The following is a 21751-nucleotide window of genomic DNA, read 5'->3' on the forward strand; positions in this document are numbered from 1 at the left end:
TGAATCTCTATATTGAACGCCTGCAGCTAATACAACACTGTACATCAATTATACTGGAATTAAATAAAAACATAAAAATCAGTAATTCGTTATGGTATCTTTTTCAATTCTAAATAAATATGTACTTTTATGCCTGATTTTATGTTTATCAAGTTGCATTCCTTTTTTAAATCCCCACATTTTATATGATTCAAGTCCCCCGAAAACTTGGACCCTCCCTTTGGCTCTAACAACAAAGGAAACAGTACCCCAGAATCATCAGTTTAGGATTTACTTAGAAAGTAGATATATATATACGTAGCAGAATAAATGAATGAATAGAATAATGTACTAATGGAAACAGAAGCCTGCTCACTGCTGTAGCCCCAAATTCAGAACTCTAGTATCTTTTAGAGTATGCAAATAGACTTGGGCATCGTATGTTCTGCGCCCTGTCTGCTCTTCCTCCTGTACTATATTCCTTGTCCCACCGAGCTGACTCATGGCTTAAATACCATCTGTAGACCAGAGACTCTCAAATTTATGTCTCCAACCCAGACTCCTCTTCTGACCTCCTGACTTGTTTATAAATGCTTACCTGACATTTTCACTTGAATTTTCACAAATATCTCAACTGTACCATGTCTAAAACTGCAATCTCACTATTTCGACAAACTTCTCTGCCAGCCTTTCCCATCTTGGAAAAGGAAAACTCCAAAGATCCAGTTTCTTAAAGCAGAAAACTGAAGGTCATCCTGAGCACTCCCAAACTCTCTTTACCCTACCTTTAAAATAGATCCACTCTCTTCCCCTCCTGTGCCATGACCCTTGTTCATATGATTGTCACTTCTCTTCTAGATGATTATGTTAGCCTCCTATGTAATCCATTTTCCAAAAAGCAACCAATCAACATTTTTAAAATATATATCGTCAAAGGGTACATGCTTCAAGTTGTAAGATGAATAAGTTCTGGGAATCTAATACTCATTGTGGTAACTATAGTTAACAGTACTAGATCACATATTTGAAAATTGTAGAGAAAGGAGATGTTAAATGTTCTCACCACACACAAAACTGTCATTACGTGAGCTGATGGATGTGTTCACTAATCTTATTGTGGTAATCACTTCACAATATATACATGTATCAAATCATCACGTTGTATGCCTTAAACTTACATGTTATATGTCAATTATATCGCAATAAGGCTGAGGAAATACATAAAATAAACTAGCTGATCAAACCACACCCCACCACATCCCCCCCCATTAAAAGCTTTATTCATTTCCCACTGAATCAATATAAATCCAAACTCCTTGGCATGACCTTCAAAGCCCTCCATGAATGCCTCTCTACCTCATCTCTACCTCAACTCTTGCCCTCCAATGGCATTATTTGAGTTTCTTGACACACCAGACTCTTCCACTTCAAAGTCTTTGTACATACAATTTTCTCTACCTGGAATACAGGCCTAAAATCCCACCCCAACACACATACTTTATACAAATCCTGCTATAGTTCTCAGTTTAAGTCTCCTCAGGGAGGCCCCTCCCCTTACCATCCAATTTAAACTTAGTCTCCATTATTTAGTTTCTCATCAGCCATCGACACTTCCCCCTTTTAGGATATATCATAATTTGTGATTAGAAGTTATTTAATGCCTGTCCGTCCTACTGACTATAAGCCTCATGAGGGTGAACACTGTTTCTATTCATCTCAAGGCTAGATTCACTAAAGTTTCAATAAATACTTGTTGTTAACTGAGTAAATAATACAATACCTAGTTAAAGTTAGAGCAAGCCTACTAAAATTATGATACAGGATTAGAAGAAAATAATCTATTTTGTGGTATGGTTTTCATGCCAATAATGTTTGTGGGGCATCTGAATGCCAAATATTTGCCTTTTCTCAGACTAATAATATTGACTGTTGGTTGAATTGTAGACTTTTTAAAGTTAAAAACATTTTTAGAGCTGGAAGTAGCCTTATTGATGAAGAAAGAGAGAAGTTGTGGTCTACCAAGGTTGTACAGCTTGTGGATGGCACAGCTAGGTTAGGACACCAGATCGTCTAAAAACTGCCATGTCGGTGATTTTTTTCCCCTAGAAGGTAGCAGTGAGCTGCAGGAGATGGGAGAGAGTAGGGAATTAAAATGCTAAGTAAATTAATAAAAATATTTTAGGATATTTGCAGTTATTACTCCCACAATATTTCATATACATTCAAGTCTGTTTAGTAACATTGGCTTTTCAAAGACAAAGCTTTTCAGATATCATTCTGTAATAAATGAAAATTTTATTACTTTAAAACTGCCTATACTGGGCAGCCCCAGTGGCTCAGCGGTTTAGTGCCACCTTTGGCCCAGGGCATGATCCTGGGGATCTGGGATCAGGTCCCACGTTGGGCTCCCTGCAAGGAGCCTGCTTCTCCCTCTGCCTGTCTCTCTGCCTCTCTCTCTCTCTCTGTATGTCTCTCATGAATAAATAAAATCTTTTAAAAAATAATAAAAAATTTAAGAATAAAACTACCTATAGGGACAATAACAACTTCACATATTTTAGAACATTTCTATATTCAAAAATTACTATGTAGTTTGGATTATTGTTGTCCATCAAATAGAAGTAAGATACACTGTTATCTTACATAATACCAGGGAAAAATGTCTTCTTACCAATTAGAATTTTTATTTTATATTTATTGAAAGAGCTGTTTTAGACTTATTTAGACATAGGGTTTTTTTTAAAAAATTACATATATTCTTGGCATCCATAAAAAGGAAAATACAGGGGGCACCTGGGTGACTCAGTGATTGAGCATCTGCCTTTGGCTCAGGTCGTGATTCTGGGGTCCTGGGATCAAGTCCCACATCAGGCTTCCTGGAGAGACCCTGCTTCTCCCTCTGCTTATGGCTCTGCCTCTCTCTGTATCTCTCATGAATAAATAAATAAAATCTAAATTAAAAAAAAATTAAAAAGTAGGGATGCCTGAGTGGCTCGGTGGTTGAGCGTCTGCCTTCAGCTCAGGGCATGATCCCAGATCAGGGGATTGAGTCCCGCATCAGGCTCCCTGTGAGAAGCCTGCTTCTCCTTCTGTGTTTCTGTCTCTTTCTCTGTGTGACTCATGAATAAATAAATAAAATATTAAAAAAAAAAAACAAAAGGAAAATACAAGCAAAATTTATTAGGTAATTTTCCCTAAAATTTCTTCACTTTCAGGGCACCTGAGTAATTCAGTTGGTTAAGTGTTAGCCTTTGGCTCAGGTCATGATCTCTGTCATAGGATGGAGCCCTGCATCAGGTTCCCTGCTCAGTTGAGAATCTGCTTCTCCCTCTCCCTCTGCCTGTCACTCCCTCTGCTTGTGCTCTCTCTCTCTCTCTCTGTCAGATAAATAAATAAAATGTTTTAAAAAATAAATGTGATTTCTTCACCTTCAGAGCCCAGCTCTTCTGAATCACTCTCTGACTCAGAATTGTCAATGTCTGGTTTTTCCACATAGCACTTCTAAAAAAACACTCTGGGAATGTAGATTTTTAAAAGAAAAATATTTTCTCTGCTTATTTAATATGAACCCCCAACCAATAAATCAACAAACATTGTTCTCAGAAAGTAAATAAATTACCTGCTGAAAGCTGAGGGAATTTATCTGTCTAGCTAAACAAAATTAGAAAGTCAAAGACAAAACCTGCATAATTCTCCAGGAAGTGACTAGAGAATAGTTAGGGAGTTTCTATCATTGGAAGGGAGAAAGTTTGGAGCTGGTAATGATACTATGACTACACACACACACACACACACACACACACACTCTACTTTAGGGTCACTTCAGCTCTAGATGGTTGGTTTTTAATCAGTAGAAAGGAAAGAAGGAAGGGAGGGAGAGAGGGAGTTAGGAAGAGAAGGAAGAAAGGGAGGGGAAAAGAAGAAAGGAAGAGAGAAAAAAGAAGAAAGAAAAGCAAGGGAAAGCAAAGACCCTCTACATTTCTAAGCTTTTAATCCTGTGCTATGATTTGGAAACTCAGCCTAAGCCTGTTGAGATCCTATCAATACTTGTGCAGTCCTTTCCCCTATTAGCAAAAGGACAGAAATAGCTTTAACTTCAGGAAAGTAATTTAGGTGATAAGGTTCTATACTTTCTTATTGTACCTCTCTGTTAAATATCTAGAAATAACACGTTTAAGGTTTGCAACTGCACCCTCCAGCTAAAATGTAAACCTAGAACCATGAAAGATTGAATATATGGATGTACAGGGAAAGAGTCTGTGTTGTTTTAGAAATATGCAAAAGCGATGTAGCAATGTTGTGATAGGAAAGTAATGTTGGTTGAAATGTCTTTGAAAAGTCACTCACCTTTTCAACTTTTTTTTTTCATTTCAACTCTTGAAAAATGAGTTTATTCTCTTCATGATTCATTAGTCATTTTGATTTTCATCCCCATATTTATTGATGGAGAATTTTAAATCCCCAGGTTATCCTGTGAGTGAAAAATACAAATAAATGAGTATTTTCAAAGAATTTGGACAGTTCAGATGGATTTCCTGATGGCTCAGAATTCCACCTGTCAGGCTTCAAGGTAGGAGTATAAGTAAAACCATCTAATACTGAAGATACTCTGGTGGCTACTCATAAATAATCATTACTAACATTTCTTTTTTCTGGAAGAAATGTCAGGCAGCTTTTGGTTTAATTCATGACCTTTTTTTTTTTTAAGTGATCTCTACACTCAACATCTGGCATCCTCATGACCCCAGGATCAAGAGTTGCATGCTCTACAGCTGATCCAGCCAGGCACCCCAATTCATGGCTAATTTAACTGGTGAAATAATGCTGTGAAATTAATTCATCCAGTAACCATTTATTGAATTCTGACTCTGTACTAGAGCTGCACCATGCGGTACAATAGCCACCAGCCACCTGTTGCTATTGAACACTAGAGAGATAGCTAGTGCTGCATTTTTAACTTAGTTAAGTATAAGCATGACTCACAAATCAGTTATTGGAAAACTTCAGTATGTTTGGAACAATTTGGATAAGCAAACCTATCTTTTCAACCCTAAATTTTATGAAATGCAAATGCAGTTCCTAACACTTAAAATGAAAATTTAGCATCCATATTGAGGTGTATTGTAAGTATAAAATACACACAAGATTTTTGAAGACATGGTGCAAAAAAACACTAAAATATTTTGTAATTTTTTACTATTTATTCCATACTGAAGTGGTAATATTTGGAGTTAAATAAAATATATTATTAAAATTAATTTTACCTATTTTGTTTTATCTTTTTAAAATGTGGCTACTGGAAAATTGCAAATTTCATATGTGGCTTGCATTATATTTCTAGTGGACAGCTTTGACCTATGGACTAGAGGTAGAGTAAAAAATGATTTCATCTATCCTTGGTTTCAAGAAGGCTATGACTTCAATTTCAATTAGTCTGAGCTGCTTGCTCTCACCATCTCCCACCACACATCTCAACCAATGTACAAATATGTGCCATTGAGCCTAAAGATCAAAGTGTGGATGAATCAACACAAATACATTCCTCCCACTAAAAAATGTCAACCCGGAGGAAATTTTATATGGATGGTAGAAAAAACAATATATGTTTTACATATTATTATTAATCAATTCTCATCATTCTTTATTTTCAACACACTCTAACTTCTCCTTTCATAGAATTTCATGATTTCCTGCTTGACCAAATTTCCATACGTTCCCCAATTCATCTATTAATGTTTGAATATAGGCTAACTAAAGGAGAATATATTAGTTATCTGCTGCTGCTTAACAGATTACCCCAAAATTCAGCAGCTTAACACAATGAACAATTGTTATCTCACAGTTTCTATGAGTCAGGAATCTGGGCACGGCTTACATAGCTTCCTTTGGCTCAGTCTTCCATGGGCTGTAATCAAAGCCAGGGCTGCAGGCATCTCAAGGCTTGACTGGGAAGGATCGCCTTCTAAATTCATTTGTGGCTAATGTCGGGCCTCATATCCTCACTAGCTATTGTCCAGAGACATTAGATTTTTGCCACAAGGACCTCTCCATGAGGAAACTCACAGTATGGCAAGAGATTTCCCTTAGAGTGATTGAGCAAGAGAATATTGAGAACAAGCAAGATAGAAACCTCAATCTTTTTAGGACTTAATATCGAAAAATGGCATCCTATCATTTTTGCCACTTTCTGTATTTAGAAGTGAGTCATTAGGTCCAGCCTCCACTTAGGAGAGGTTATAACATCAAAGCATGAATACCAGGAGGTGGGATCCCCAAACCATCTGAAATAAGTTAGTTATTTTTTGTATAATTGAGACTGATTCAAGCAAAGAAAGTCTTTAAAGTGACTCTTTAAATTGTTAACCATAAATCTAGAAATGTAATCAAACATTTTTAAAATATATAGGTAATAGTCCTGACTGAAGATATTTGGTTACTGTTTGCTGGAATACTAGAATTGTTAGGATTTTGTTCATGATTTATGAGGGAACCCCCCCCCCAAAAATGTGAAATACAGCCCATCCTCTAAAATTGTAGTAGAATCATTAAAATTCTCAGAAGCTTATATTTTTAAAAATCCATAATCAGAAGTGCTCTGGTGTGGTTTTGTTCACAGGCAAGCCATGGTTAATCCTTCCTAAAGACTTCCATGGTACTGTGGAGCTTGAAGCATTCCTCATGCTTTTCCATGGCATGAAAACATGGGCTGCTCTGAAAGTAGCACTCAATTCCCATTTCAAATTAAAGCCCTTTCATGAAATGGATCCCCCTCCTTTCATTTACCTAACTCATCTCTCACTACACCCTGACAGGAGTTTTCCATTGCGACTTGACTCATCCACTGATTTCTCCCCACAGGGCCATCATATAGCCATCATCCTGAATGATAACAGGTCAGTCGTATTTCTTCCTGTTAAACCACGTTCTTCCCTCTCCTTTTTAAAAAAAAAGAAAAGAAAAAAATCTGCTGAAGCTCACCTTCCAGAAGAACCCCAGCAGATTTCTAATCACACCAATTTAATTAGACTTGAATTAAGATATGAACCACAGTGGAGTGGGGAGCTGCTATTAGACCAGTGTACTGACATTTAAGATTTCAGAGGTATAGGATTTTCAAGGGGTAACCATGGAAATGGGCTGACAAATTGTAATCAAAGTTATTGGGAGCAAGGGTGTTTATGTTCTTGGAGGGCGGAGAGTTGGATGGGTGTTATGTTCTCAGGATAATGGTTGGGCCAAGGGGTGTAAATTGAAGGAGAGTCACTAGATTGGGGGGCGAGTGCAACATCCACTCAACTTGACTCAGGAAAGAGAAAGCTGTACAAGAGGTTGCAGTTAAAAATGGGTGACAGTGACCAAGAGGGATACATGATATCCTGGATTTTCATTTTAAAAAACTAAACCTGATTTGAAGAAGTAATCAGCCAAATACAGAAGTAATCAGCCAAATACAGACTGGCCTGTGAAGTATTCTGGAATGTGTACCCAGGTTCTCACCTCCTGATGCCAAATTTATAACCTGTGACCCTAACTGTATATCACAGCCAGACCGAGCTTCTCTTAGAGAAGTAAACTTGCAATGCTGGGAAGGTCTAAAAATAAAATTTTAAATGGTACCAAAAAATGATGCTAAATAATGCTTAATATTTTTGTACAGGTATTATAATGTTTGTAATCATTGTTACAGTTACTATATTTTCTTCATGATTTGAGATACTTGACATGTTTAAGAGAACTTGACACATTAGATTTATGTTTTTAAGTCAAATGCTTGGAAATACTTGACTAAGTTTCTAATCAAAATTTAAGGGAATCCAATTATTAAACCTACAAGTTTCCCCTTATTATTCATGCAAATACTCCTTAAATGCTGAGGAAGTTAGATTAGACTTAATTAGGTAAAGAAGAATAGATTTCCTAAATGTGCAATTATTTAGAAATTTGGTAAATCTTAAAAAAAAAAAAAGAAATTTGGTAAATCTTAAAAAATAAGAATCCTATTTTTATAAAAGATTTTAAGTAATCTCTACACCCAATGTGGGGTTTGAACTAACAACTCCTAGGTTGTCATATGCTCCACTAACTGAGCTAGTCAGGTGCCCCAAGATTATCCTATTTTTAAAAATATTTTTTTAAAAATCCATGTATACAAAGGTGCCTGGCTGGCTCATTCAGTAGAGCATGTGATTGTTGATCTCAGGGTCATGAGTTGGTTGTTTGGTCTTTTTAAAGATCTTACTTACTTATTTGACAGAGAGAGAGAGAGAGAGCACAGCAGAGGTTGCTGCAGGCAGAGGGAGTGGGAGAAGTAGACTGCCCACTGAGCAGGGAGCTCCACGTGGGGCTCTATCCCAGGACCCTGGGATCATGACCTGAACCGAAGGCACACTTTAACCCACTGAGCCACCCAGGTGCCCCCTCAGAGTCATGAGTCTGGGCCTCACATTGGGGGTGGAGTTCACTTAATAAAAAAAAAAAAATCTATACATACATGCATAGAGAAAAATATGGATGGACTAACATCAAATTGTTATTACTAGTTAATATTTGTGTTTGACTATTTACTTTGCACTGTCTTTTTGCCTTGAACATGTATACTGCTTCTAGAAATTCAGAATATTCTTTTCAAAAGAGAAAAAAATAAAAAGAGGCAATGGTATGGGAGAAGCAATGGAGAGCTAGAAGAATGTCCACATTCCAGGCTTCATCGTATATGAAACTGGGGGAAATAAATAGCATTTGAGAGAGCAACAGAGGAAGTAGTTTTCCTGAGGGAAGCCAGGTTTCCAGGTCCAGAGGTGGAGAGAATGTTTTGTAGAGAACTGACTACACTTTTTTCTCTGTGACTCTGTTATGCATGTTTCCATCAAACCCTAATCACACTTTGGTGCAAATGTGGGTTTTGCGGCAGGGGTTTAAAAGACTTTATTTTTAAGTAATCTCTACATCCAAAATGGGGCCCAAACTTTCAACCCCAAGATCAAGTTGCCTGCTCTACCAATTGAGCCAGCCAGGGGCACCTGAGTCAAGTATTTTTTTATATGACTGTCAACCCATATTAGATTGCATGCCTCTTGGGGCATCTGGGTGGCTCAGTTGGTTAAGCAGCTGCCTTCGGCTTAAGTCATGATCTCAGGATCCTGGGATCAAACCCCATGTCAGGCTCCCGGCTCAGTGGGGAGTCTGCTTCTCCCTCTCCCTTTGCTTGCTGCTCCTCTACTTGTGCTCTCTCTCAAATAAATAAAATATATTTTTTAAAAAATTGCATGCCTCTTTAAATGTAGGAATGGTCTTCCTCACCTATGTAACCCCAGTGCTTAGCACATAGATGGCATTTAATAAATATTGCTTGAAAGAGGGAATGAAGAATAACTTTTCATTTCTTTTCTTGCCTCTGCTTGAAAATGTAGACTCTGGTTTGAAAACTCCCTATCCAAAAAACCTATCTGCTCTAAAATAGCTCCTTGCCAGTTTGCCCCAGTAATTGAAATTCCCTGCATTGAAGTAAACTTTTTAGTTAAAGCATTATCTCCAAGGCCCTGCTCTTGAACTCTATCCATTCACAAGGACTGACAAAATGATCATGGTTGTCGAAACTGAGTGATGAATGCATGTATCATTACATTGTTACCTCTACTTTTATGTATATTTGAAAATGTCTGTAAATACCTTTGGCTCAGGGCATGATCCTGGGGTTCTGGGATCCAGTTCCTCATTGGATCTTCGCAGGGAGTCTGCTTCTCCCTCTGCCTACGTCTCTGCCTCTCTCGAGGTCTGTCATGAATTAATAAATAAAATCTTTTTTTTAAAGTATGTATTAAAAAATGTCTTAGAAGCATGTCAAAAAATTCAACAAGTCATGCATCAAATATTTAATGATTTATGAGAGTATACTGTAGGCCAGTCACTGTGTTAGACTCTAGTAATACATGTGTGAATAAAAGTTAGAGGTGTCGGTGGGCTGTAAGAGTGGAACAAACATCCAATGCAACATACAGATGAGAGAAAGGAGAGGATATACCTAACTCACAGTTGGGGTGCAGTCGTAGGCGGGCAGAGTGGACCAGGACTGATTTACAAGGCAGACCAGAAGGGATGGGGGAAAATGGTGAGAAGGGTGAGAAGGGTGAGAAGGGTGAGGAGGTCATTCCAGACAGGAACAGTATCAAGGATTAAGACATGGAAAGCAGGTAGAACTTGTGAGTTTGGAATTCTAGTTCACTATGACTCTAACTTCAGGTATATATGGAGGAGTGGCAGGAATAAAAATAGTCCGGGTACAGGCTAAGCTGCTGTTACAAAGAGACGTCAAGATACGTGGATTAACTACAATCAAAGTTGATTTCTCTCAAGTAGCAGTCAGAGGTATGTGGGTAGTCCAGGCTTTCAGGGTTGCTCATTTGAGTCTTCACCATACCCTAGGATGTTGTCCTTGTCTGCATCATCAAAACAGAAAGACTGTCATGCTCACGTTCCTGCTCAAGGAAAAGAAAAAGCAGACATGGAAAGCAAGAAATTTCTTTTAAAAAACAATTTGTTTTGAAATAATTTCAAATCTACAGGAAAACTGTTTAACTCAGGGATGCCTGGGTGGCTCAGTCAGTAAAGCATCTGCCTTTAGCTCAGGTCATGATCCCAGGGTCCTGGGATAGAGTCCCACGTCAGGCTTCCTGCTCAGCAGAGAATCCGCTTCTCCTCTGCCTGCCAATCCCCCTGCTTGTACACTCTCTTTCTCCTTGTCAAATAAATAAATAAAAATCTTTTAAAAAGAAAGAGAGAAAATTTCTAACCAATAAGAGGAATTAATTGCTGTATCTTCTTCACCTAGATTCTCCAATTAACATTTTATTGCATTTATTCTCTTGTATTCATGCTCTATTTATGTATGCATATAGGAAGAGGCATGTCCCTAAACACTCTGATTTCTGTTTTCCCCACACAAAGTCACTCTCCTCTATAAGTAGGATACAAACCCTTCAAGTCAGAAAGTCAACATTAGTACATAGTTCACGGATGTCATTCAGATTTTGTCTCCAACTATGTCTCTCTCCCCTTCTGGTTCAGGATCCTATTCAAGAATATGTGCTACATTTTGTTGTTCTATTTCTTGCAGACTCTTTAGTTGTGGAACAGTTCCTTAATTTTTGTGTCCTTGACAGTTAAGAGTACAGGCCTTTCATTACTCAGAATGACCCTCAACTTTGGTCTGTCTCATGTTTCCTCATTCAGACTTGGTAATGGATTCTTGGAAGGAATACCACAGAAATGACGCTCGTCATTCTCCTTGGAGAATCCCATCAAGAGATATTCCATGTTGACCCATCCTGTAAGTGATGGTCACCTTGATCACCTGGCTGAGTTGGGACATGCTAGGTTTCTTTACTCTGGAGCTATCCTTTTTCCACTTTGTAATTGATTTGTATTTTGTAAGGAGACGTTCCGAGACTGCACCAATATTCCATTCTTTATATAATGACATGTGGCATCATCCAGGCTTTACTGAAACAAAGTGTTGTGATCCGATTGTGTTTTAGAGAATCTCAATGGGAAGAGGGCGATGGTGGTTGTAGGGTAACTGTGATCATCTAGGCAGGATCATGTGAAGACTGAGGATAGGAAAGAGTAGAAAGGATGGAGGGAACATATTAAAAGATATTTAGGTTACAGCTCCCAATCTAGACCCTATGATGAACTGAATGTGGAGATTTAAAAGAAGAGGTTAATAAAAGGGTAAATAGTGACTGGAATAGTGTGCTTCAGAGGGAGCACAGTTGGGGTTTTTTGAGAATGGGTGTGTAGGGACGCCTGGGTGGCTCAGTGGTTGAGTGCCTGCCTTCAGCTTGGGGCATGATCCTGGGGTCCTGGGATGGAGTCCCACATTGGGCTCCCTACAGAGAGCCTGCTTCTCCTTCTGTCTATGTCTCTGCCTCTCTTCTGTGTCTCTCATGAATAAATAAATAAAATCTTTAAAAAAAAAAAAGAAAGAAAGAAAAGGACTGTGTAGTATAAACAGTATAAACTGAAGATACAGACCTTGGAATCTTTGGTGTCGAGATGGTGCTGGGAGTAGATGAGTCACTGGGAAGGCTGGAGGAGGGAAGAGAAGGGATTTAGCTCAGGGGAATGGCAGTGTTTGGAGGAGGGAAAGAGGTGGTAGACCAGCAAGATTGAGAAGGTATGATCGGAAAGGTGGGAGGATAACCAGGAGAGGATGGTTGCAGTTAATAGACATTAGCAGATTAGCTGCCTACTGCCTAAGAGAAATCTGAAGGAATTAAACAGGAGACTTCACAGCTGTGCACTGAATTGGAGGGGGGGGAACAGGGAGTAAGAAAATGTAAATCTGAAAAGTCCCCCATGGTCAAGGAGCAGCACGCATACCCTAAATGAACAGGTTTGTGTAGGAAGAATGTGAAACCTATAGCTAATAATTCCCTTTTCCTCTATCAGCTTCTTGGTCCTGAGCAGACTGGCTCTATTCTTAATCTTCCATAGGCCCTAAGAGTATTTCTTGTCTTGCCTTCTTGTCTTCTCTCCCTACTCACCAGCCAGGCCTACGGAGCAAGAGAAAATATTACCACTTCTATTATCTTGTCACCAAACACAAATACATTTTAATTTTTAAGTGTTTTACTTAAAGAGACTACAAGAGAAATAAAGGGAACAAAATGAATAAAAGTCACAGGAACTCTGAAAAAATAGTACTAGAGTGGTTTGTTAGTTACTGTTTTCCTTAAGGTGTAAATGACTCTAGGACTGCTCTCCACCCCCTTCTCTGAGGATGCTTGGAGACACCTGCGGTAGTTTCCATAGTTAGCTTGGGTCCCCAAATCAAATGATTCCTTTTTTAAATGCAAGGTTATTTCTCCTGTTGGCTCTTGGCAAGCATACAACTTTCAGTTTCTTTCTTCCTTTTTTTGTTTTTTGTTTAAAAAACATTTATTGAGATATAAATCACATGACACCCAAGTCAGTCATTTAAAATGTATAATTCAGTGGTTTCAGTGTATGCACAGAGTTGGGCAACAATCACCACAATGTATGTGAAGAAAATTTTATGACCCCAAAAAGAAACCTCAGACCCATTAGCAGTCACTCCCCGTTTGCACCCTCGTTTCCCCCAGCCTCGTGAAACCACTACTCTACTTTCTATCTCTACTGATTTGCCTATACTGGACAGTTCCTGTAAATGGAATTATGTCATACATAGTCTTTTCTGACTGACTTCTTTCACTTAGTATAATGCTGTTAAGGTACCATGTTGTACCATCTACCGTTCCTTTTCATGGCCAAATAATATTCCATTGAATGGATACACCACATTTTGTTTTACTATTCATCAGTTGATGGACACTTGGGTTGTTTTCACTTTCTGGCTACTATGAATAAAGTCACTAAGAACATTCATGTATGCATCTTTGTGTGGACATGTTTTTTTTTAAGATTTTATTTATTTATTCATGAGAGACACAGAGAGAGAGACATAGGCAAAGGAGAAGCAGGCTCCCTGCTGGGAGCCTGATGCAGGACTCAATCCCAGGACCCTGGGATCATGACCTGAGCCAAAGGCAGATGCTCAACCACTGAGCCACCCAGGCACCCCTGGACATATGTTTTCATTTCTCGTGGGTATGTACCTAGGAGTGAAATTGCTGGGTCATAAGGTAACTATATGTTTAACCTTGTGAGAAACTGTCAGAATATTTCCCAGGGCAGTTGCACCATATGATATGCCTAACCGGGAGTGTAGGAGGATTCTGATTTCTCTACATCTTCAGACACTTACCTGTCTTTTTGATTCTCACCTTTTTTTTGATCCGTACTTTCTGCTTTTCTCTGTAGATGGGGTATAGGCCCCAACTAAACTGCCCTTCTATGTTTTACCAGCCCTGTGGACTTTGCAGCCCTGTGGATAGGAAAAGCCAGTTCTCTTTCAGTGCCTAAAAATTCCACTCCTACGCTTTGAGCCAATCTGCACTGGCCTGGCATACCTAGCTTCACCCTTCCTGAAGTCCCCTTCCTCAGCTCCCTAGGAGAGAGGCGGCTAGGATGCTGTCCTACCTTCCCCCACCAATGAATCTCCTTCCATCCCTTGCTCCCAAAGGATGTGGTTCTTCAAAGTCCTTTCTCCTTTCCTGAATACCAAAGATAGCAGAGTCCCTTGTAATTTTCCTTGAAATGTAAATGGGCCCAAGTCCCCCTTCTCCCAGACCCACTCTTTTCTATTCCATTTGTCTGAAGTATGTTAACTAGCTGGATGTTGACTTTCTTGATTTGCTAAAATTCTTCCCTTTCCCCTCCATTTTCTTTTTAGTTCCATTATTTTATATGCTGCTGGTAATTGAATCCATGCTGTTCCCCTTGAGCCCAATATTGCTTAGCAGAGTATTTATGAACTTCCAAGATTTTAGAATCCAACTTATATTATGAGTTTTTGGCTTTGCTATACAGTGATCAGAGAATACAACTTTGCTTTTGAGGTTTATTTATGAGACCTGGTATATGATCAAGATTTTTATAATGCCAAAGAAGTCCAAAAAGGAGATATTTTCTCTGCTTGTAGGATGTAAATATCTTGTTAATTATATTGTTTGAGTCTTCTACATCCTTAGTAGTTTCTGACACTTAGAGGTGGGCCACAGAGTCATTATAACAGATGCCACCATCTTCAGTTCTTATCTTCTTTTCATAACCCCCTTCCTTTGGCCTCTGGAATTACTCATCTCTCCCTGCTCCAGAGTTTATGCTCTTAATAGACGTCTTTAGAGTAGGAATAATGATACTTAACTATGGGATTGCTATTAGAATTAAATAAAATAACATTTGTAAAGTGATTAGTACAGTGTTTGGCAATTATACAGAGACACGATAGTTAAAAGCAGAGCTATGGATTAAAGCCATTCCGAATTCCAGTAGCCTTATATTAGCTGACAGACCTTGGGTATGCCACCTAACAGATCTGAGCCTTGGATTTCTTTTTTTGTTTGTTTTAAAGATTTTATTTTTAAGTAATCTCCATACCCACTGTGGGGCCCAGACTCATAACCCTAAGATCAAGAGTCACATGCTCTACCAACTGAGCTAGTCAGATTTCTGAGCCTCAGATTTCTAATTGGAGAAACTGGTTCCATAGCACTCCTAAGGCCATAAGTCAGGGATAACCAGTTTGCATTTTGGTGTACCACCTTCCAGGCATTTTGGTATATACATAATTTTTAAAAACATAATACATGTTTTCATCTTGTTGCATCCTTTCTTTTAAGACTTACTCACTTATTTATTTATTTATTTATAGCATGAGCCGGTGGGGGCTACAGGGTGAGGGGTGGAGCAGATGGAGAGAGAGAAACTCAAGCAGGCTCCCTGCTAAGCCTGGAGCCCAATCCAGAGCTAGATCCCACAACCCTGAGATCACAACCCCAGACAAAGCCAAGAGTCAGATAGATGCTCAACTCACTGAGCCACGCAGGTGCCCCAATTTTCTTTCCTTTCTAATGGAACTCTTTAGAGGAATAATTTTTTTTTAATTTATTTATGATAGTCATACAGAGAGAGAGAGAGAGAGAGAGGCAGAGACACAACAGGCAGAGGGAGAAGCAGGCTCCATGCACCGGGAGCCCGATGTGGGATTCGATCCCGGGTCTCCAGGATCGCGCCCTGGGCCAAAGGCAGGCGCCAAACCGCTGCGCCACCCAGGGATCCCCTAGAGGAATAATTTTTAATGCCTCTTGATTTTGTGTTAAAATGAGTTAAATATAACTCAGTCTATTTCTTTGTAAAAACAAAATATTAAATCGCAATCTGTTTAATGTAATAATTGATAACTAAGCTGTGGAAGAATCATATGGATTAATTTCTAGGTACTGATTTTGAAACCTATGTATTATGGGTGGAATTGTGCCTCCCCTTCTTCCCTAAAAAGATACTTTGGATTCCTTAATCCCTGTACTTCAGATCACACCCTTATAGGAAGATAGGGTCAGTTACATAGGCACTTATGTTGCACTGTGGTCTTTCTGGTGGGCTTTAATCCAAAATGACTGGTGTCCTCATAAGAAGGGGTAATTTGAACACAGAGCAGACAGACACACACAAACACACATAGGGAAATGCCATGTGAAGATGAAGAAAGAGACCGAGGTGATGGAGCAGAAGCTAAGGAATGTCAAAGATTGCCAGCAAACCAGGAGAAACTTGGAGTGAGGCATGGGACAGATTCTCCTACAGAGCTCTTAGAAGGAACCAACTCATACCTAACATCAATCTTGAATTTCTAGCTTCCAGAACCATGGGACAATAAATTTCTCTTATTTAAGCCACTCAGTTTGTGGTACCTTGTTACAGCAGCCTTAACCAACTAAGGCATTATCTGCTGCCAAGAATTCTAAGGAGATGATTATTTTGAACTCATCTTAGACATAAACAGAGAACTGTCAGTTATCACACAATCCTGCCATGGGAGTCTGTGGTTCACCTGTGTGCCACCAAGTTAGCATCTTGAAAACAGTTTCCAGGGTTGTGCTATAGTTCATCTCATTTAGGTGGGTAGTAAAATGATAATAAAGAGCAGCTGGTGATGTCTAAGGGAGGAGAGTTATCTTTTACACTTTCCAGATGACTTAACTACCCCATTATTTCTAAATCTGCCCCCCCAAATCTTTTTATTACAGAAAATTTCTAAGAAAAATAGAATGAGGCAGCCAGGACGCCTGGGTGGCTCAGTGGCTGAGCATCTGCCTTCTGCTCAGGATGTGATCCTGGGGTCCTGGGATTGGGTCCCACGTTGGGCTCCCTGCAGGGAGCCTGCTTCTCCCTCTGCTTGTGTCTCTGCCTCTCTCTGTGTGTCTCTCATGAATAAATAAAATCTTAAAAAAAAAATAGAATGAGCTTATTTAAGTATTGCTGAGGTTCAATATTAGCTATACATAGTCAATTTTAATTTCCCCACTCAAACCCTCCCACATCAAATTATTTTGAAGAACATCTCAGACTTTATATCAGTTTCATTGAGATCGAATTGACATGACATATAGTTCACCTCTTTCATGTACAACTCAATGGTTTTTAGTATATTTACAGAATTGTACAACCATCAAGCACCACAATCTATTTTAGAACATTTTCATCATCATCAAAGAATCTCTGTACTCATTAGCTGTCCTTCTCTATTCTTCTCTTCAGCTCCCCATTTTATCTGTAAATATTTCCTGTGCACATCCAGAAAGGTGGGAACTATTTTTAAAATACATAACAATATTATCACGTGTAAGCTTTTTTAAACAATAATTATTCAATATCAAAGAAAATTTTGGTCACATTTTCTTGACTATTCTATATTTTCAGTTTGCTTGAATTAGGATCCAAATAAAGTCCTTACATTACACATTGCAATTGCTTGATATATCTGTTAGTTTTCTTTTCATCTATAGGTTCTGTCTCCAATTTTATTTTTCTTTACAAAATTTTTTTTGAAGGAAATAGGTTATTTGTTCTATAAAGTTTGCTAGGGTCTGGGATTTTCTGATTGTATCCTAGTGCCCTTTTTTGCCATGTTCCACCATCCCACATATTTCCTATCTTTGGTGACCACTAGTTCTCTGTACTTAAGAGTCTTTTTTTGTTTGTTTGTTTCTTTGTTTGCTTATTTTGTTTCTTAAATTCCACATATGAGTGAAATCATATGGTATTTTTCTTTCTCTACCTATTTCACTCATTTTTAGCTAATATCCTCCCCTCTTACCACTTCTCACAGAGATTTCTGCCTTGTGCCCAAGATTCTTTGAAGAAGCATCATATCTTCACAATTTTGTGTTCTTGAACCCAACTCCACCCAAGCTGATACTCTGCAAAGGTGTAATCATCAGTTTCTTTTAAAGCTTCCGGTAATCAGGCTATAAATAAAAGCTAAGGCATTCGATCTTGGCAGTTAAAAGGCTTACTAGCCCATTCCCCCCCCCTCAATTTTACTAGCCTGCTCATTGCCTTTATCTTTTCATATCTCATACCTTTCATGCCTCTTCTTCTAATTTTGTGTTGGGCCCAAAGTAGAAACTTAACATTAAAAAAAAATCTTTAATTGTGACAAAATGCACAGAGATGATATTGGCCATCTTAACCATTTTTAAGTGTACAGTTCAGTAGCATTAAATACATGCACGTGGTTGTGCAACCAATGTCCAAAAGCCTTTCATCTTGCAAAACTGAAACTCTGTACCCATTAAACACCAACTCTCCATCCTTGCCCCCTCCCCATGGCAATCACCGTTCTATTTCCTGTCTCTATGAGTTTGACTATTCTAGGTACCTCACGTAGGTAGAACCATGCAGTCTTTGTCTTTTTGTGACTGGCTTATTTCACTTAGCATGCCCTCAAGGTTCATCCATGTTGTCGCATGTGTTAGAATTTCCTTTTTTTTTTTAAGTCTGAATAATAGTTCATTTTATGTATATACCACATTTTGTTTGTCCATTAATCTACGGATGGGTATCTGGGTCACTTCCACCTTTTGGCTATTGTGAATAACACTGCTATAGTGTACAAATATCCCTCCATGACCCTCTTTCAATTCTTTCGAATATATACCCAGAAGTGGAACTGCTGGATCATATGGTAATTCTATTTTTAATTTTTTCAGACACTGCCATACTGTTTTCCACAGTGGCTGCACCATGGTAGAGGCTTTTGTTTCTGTCATACCCTATGGGGTAAAAATTATTGTGCTATCGACTACAGCTAAGAAAAAGGATTGTATGACCAAAAATGTACACTGCCAATTATCATGTTTTATTAGAAAAGTATTTACATAGTTAAAAGCATAGAATTCCTAGAACTGGAATTCACCTTGCAAACCATTTGGTCCGCTCCGCTCATCTACAGGTGAGTAAACGGGGACTCTGAGAGGGCCAGCGGCTTGTGAAGGTCAAAGAGCTAGTCAAGGGTAGACTCAGAACTGGCATCCAGGGCTTTCCAAGCTTCGACTTACTGCAAAGACAATTTTCAACCTGAGATATATATGCGATGAAGAACAAGAATTATGGAATGGATAACTCCAAACGTCCTCTGGGATGTACTCTGTGTGTTCTGCTTTTGTTTCTCTGGCTGGTTTTTCGCCTCCCTAACTGCCTTGGCTGACATGGAAACCCAGCCGCGACTGGCCGACTGGGTCCTGGGCATCCTCGGCCACGGAGGGGAAGACAAAGAAAGCCAGTCGGCAATTAGGACCCACCAGGCTCGGAACGCGCCCCTCCGCTCTTCCGCGCTCCCCAGGGCTGCCCGCGTGTGCCGCGGATTGGGCTGCCGTCCCCGGGCCTCGGAGACCCCGCGCGCGGGGAGCGCGGCTTCTGGCCCTCGGCTGTCCCCAGGCTCTGGCATCCAAACGCGAGGGTTCAGGGGCTCCCGGGGGCAGGGCTGCTCTCGCTGCGCCTCCTCTCCAGCCGGGGCGGCCGAGCCCGAACCACCTCGCGGCGGAACGGCGCCCCATCTCCCCCGTCACCGGTCGGGAGCCCCGGGCGCCGCGGAGCGCGGGCTGCGGACCACGACGGGCACGTGGGCTCGGCCGCAGCGCTGCGCCAGGCACCGGCTCCCCGGCTCGGCCCAACCTCTCGGCTCCCGCCTCGGCCCCAGCCGGTGGGGAGAGGGATCCTCCCCCCTTCCACTTTGCACCAGTCCGAGGGAATTTGCGGTCGGTGACGCGCATCCTTAAGCGAGCCACCTGCAGCGCGGGGCGCGCCGCTCCGGGCGGCATCTCAGGGCTGGGCCGGCGCGGCCTGGGGACCCCGGGCTCCGGAGGCCATGCCGGCGTGGGCGCGCCGCGGCGGCCGGCTGCCGCTGCTCGGTAAGGCCCCGCACGCCCGCTCGCAGCCCCCGCGGCCCCCGGCGCGGCCCTCGCCCCCACCCCGCGCGCCGCACCGGGGCGCGCGCCTCCCGGGCCCCGCCGCCTCGCTCCTCCCCGCGCCGGCTCTTCCCTCGCTCCCGCGCCCCTCCCCTCTTCCGCGCCCTCCTGGCTCGCCCCGAACTTGCCCGCGGCCCTCGCCCGCCCACCCCGCGGCGTCCTCGCTCTCTCTGAGCGCTGCCGCTCAGGCCCGGCCCGCGTCCCGAACGGCGGCCCGGACTCCGCGGGTGGCCTCCGGACGCGCTGGCCGGGGCGGGGGCGGGGGCCGGGGCGGGGGCCGGGGCGGGGGCCGGGGCCGCACCCGCAGCCGGGGCCGCAGCCGGGGCCGCGCCGGCCGCCTTGCCCCCCGCGCCCGCGCCGCCGCCCGCTCGGGCCCCGCGCTGGGTGCTGGGCGGCCCGCCCGAGGCCGCGGCCCCGAGGGGGCCCCAGGGGACTCCGGACCGCTACGGGACCGGCCCCGGAGACCGGAGACTCCCGGGTGGCGTCTTGGACCCTTCTTTGGAGGTTCTGACCTATGGAAGGAACTTTAAGGGGCAGATGCGCCCGCGTTTCCCCCAGAGCTAGTCATCCCAAATAACGACCCCCCGCCCCCGCCGAATTTCGGGGGGATCAACGGATAGCTACTTTGGAAATGTTATGCAAACAGGATTTACATACGAAAATACTAGCTGCTCCCTCCTCCTATACTCGATTTCTGTCCTGGCATTAAACCCCAAGGGGGTTTTCAAGGACTCAGCTGACTGTTCCCAAATAATCTACTGGATGGCACAGTTGGCAACGAGGGGAAAAAATCCCCTTTAGATCCAGCTCATCGATTTGGAAAGATAAGAGGGTTGATTCGTTTTTAGGGTGAAGGAGACGTTTGTGGGAGCCGGAGGAGCCTGGGAGCCTTGGGTCCCTGTCTAGTCCTGCAGCCTTGGGACCCGCACTCACCGCCCCCGCCCCGGCGTCCTCCTGGGTCTCCGTCCAGTGAGGGGGTGCCCTGCTGTATCTCCGCCAGCTCCAAAATTCTAGCATTCTAACTTGAAGTCTCTGTGGTACACGGAGAAACTCTTCATTACAGACGTGCAGGAATTATTTCCAATAGCTTCTGTTAAAAATAATTCAGAATTAGAGAGTAGGAAATGAAACATAAGGGGGGAAAGAGTGGGAAAACAGACATTTTGCATTTCTTAAACATTTATCTTTGCTAATTGGTAAATATGTACATTTGAAATATATCGTACAATATGTTTTTCAGTCTATTAATACAAAAAGCTGGCTCTCTGTTAGGTATGACATTAAGTAGTAAGTGAATTTTTCAATAGCATACAGAGGCTTACAAAGATTTGTGCTTGCAACTATATTTAACCTGCACTGAATTCCTTTATATTTAGGAACAATCTCAGAAATCTCTACATCTCTTTCCAGATTTTTCTAAATGAGGTATAATTTGCATACAGCAAATATGCACCCATCTTAACAGTACAATTCCATTAGTTTTTATAAGTGCATGCACCCACCTAACCTTGGATATAGAAAGAGCAGTTCTAACCCCACGTACTCCCAGGCAATATCCCCCAAAGGTAGCCACCATTTAGACTTTTAATACCATCCCTTTGCCTGTTTTTGAACTTCATGTAAACCAAGTCATCCCATATACTCTTTCATGTCCAGCTTCTTTTACTCAACATTATGATTAAGAGTTTCAGCCTTGTTCTCAGTAGCAATGTTTTTTTTTTTTTTTGAATTTGCTGAGTGCTATTCCTAAATACAAATATACTATACAATTTAGTTATCCATTCTGTTGTTGAAGAACATTTAGGTTTTTTCCAATTTTGTATAATTAGGAATGACACTGCTGTGAACAGTCTTTTACAAGTTTCTGATGGGCATAAACA

At 41.3% G+C, this 21751-nt stretch overlaps 1 protein-coding gene and 1 long non-coding RNA gene across 11 annotated transcripts in view; one reads left to right on the forward strand and one right to left on the reverse strand.

Annotated features, from left to right (window-relative positions):
* The window catches only part of FLT3 (fms related receptor tyrosine kinase 3), a 119897-nt gene that overhangs the window by 23206 nt on the left and 74940 nt on the right, over positions 1–21751 (forward strand). For 4 of the 10 annotated variants that reach the window (XM_072795641.1, XM_072795637.1, XM_072795638.1 and 1 more), the window contains 3 exons: positions 4445–4549; positions 6838–6872; positions 11209–11305. The exons of 1 other annotated variant lie outside the window; for it this stretch is intronic. In XM_072795641.1, coding sequence (XP_072651742.1) covers positions 11245–11305 — 61 coding nt within the window. In that variant the 5' untranslated portion in view covers positions 4445–4549; positions 6838–6872; positions 11209–11244. Of the gene's footprint in view, positions 1–4444; positions 4550–6837; positions 6873–10218; positions 10345–11208; positions 11306–19677; positions 19815–21751 lie in introns of those variants that run through there. 5 more of the 10 variants (XM_072795642.1, XM_072795640.1, XM_072795635.1 and 2 more) reach the window with 4 other exon arrangements.
* On the reverse strand, positions 18743–19480 carry LOC140616416 (uncharacterized). The gene is made up of 2 exons (XR_012016909.1): positions 19206–19480; positions 18743–18961 (listed from the first exon to the last, which is right to left on the reverse strand). It is a non-coding gene; the product is annotated as an uncharacterized lncRNA (long non-coding RNA).

The sequence above is a fragment of the Canis lupus genome, chromosome 24 (assembly GCF_048164855.1).
Source record: "Canis lupus baileyi chromosome 24, mCanLup2.hap1, whole genome shotgun sequence".
Lineage (NCBI taxonomy): Eukaryota > Metazoa > Chordata > Mammalia > Carnivora > Canidae > Canis > Canis lupus.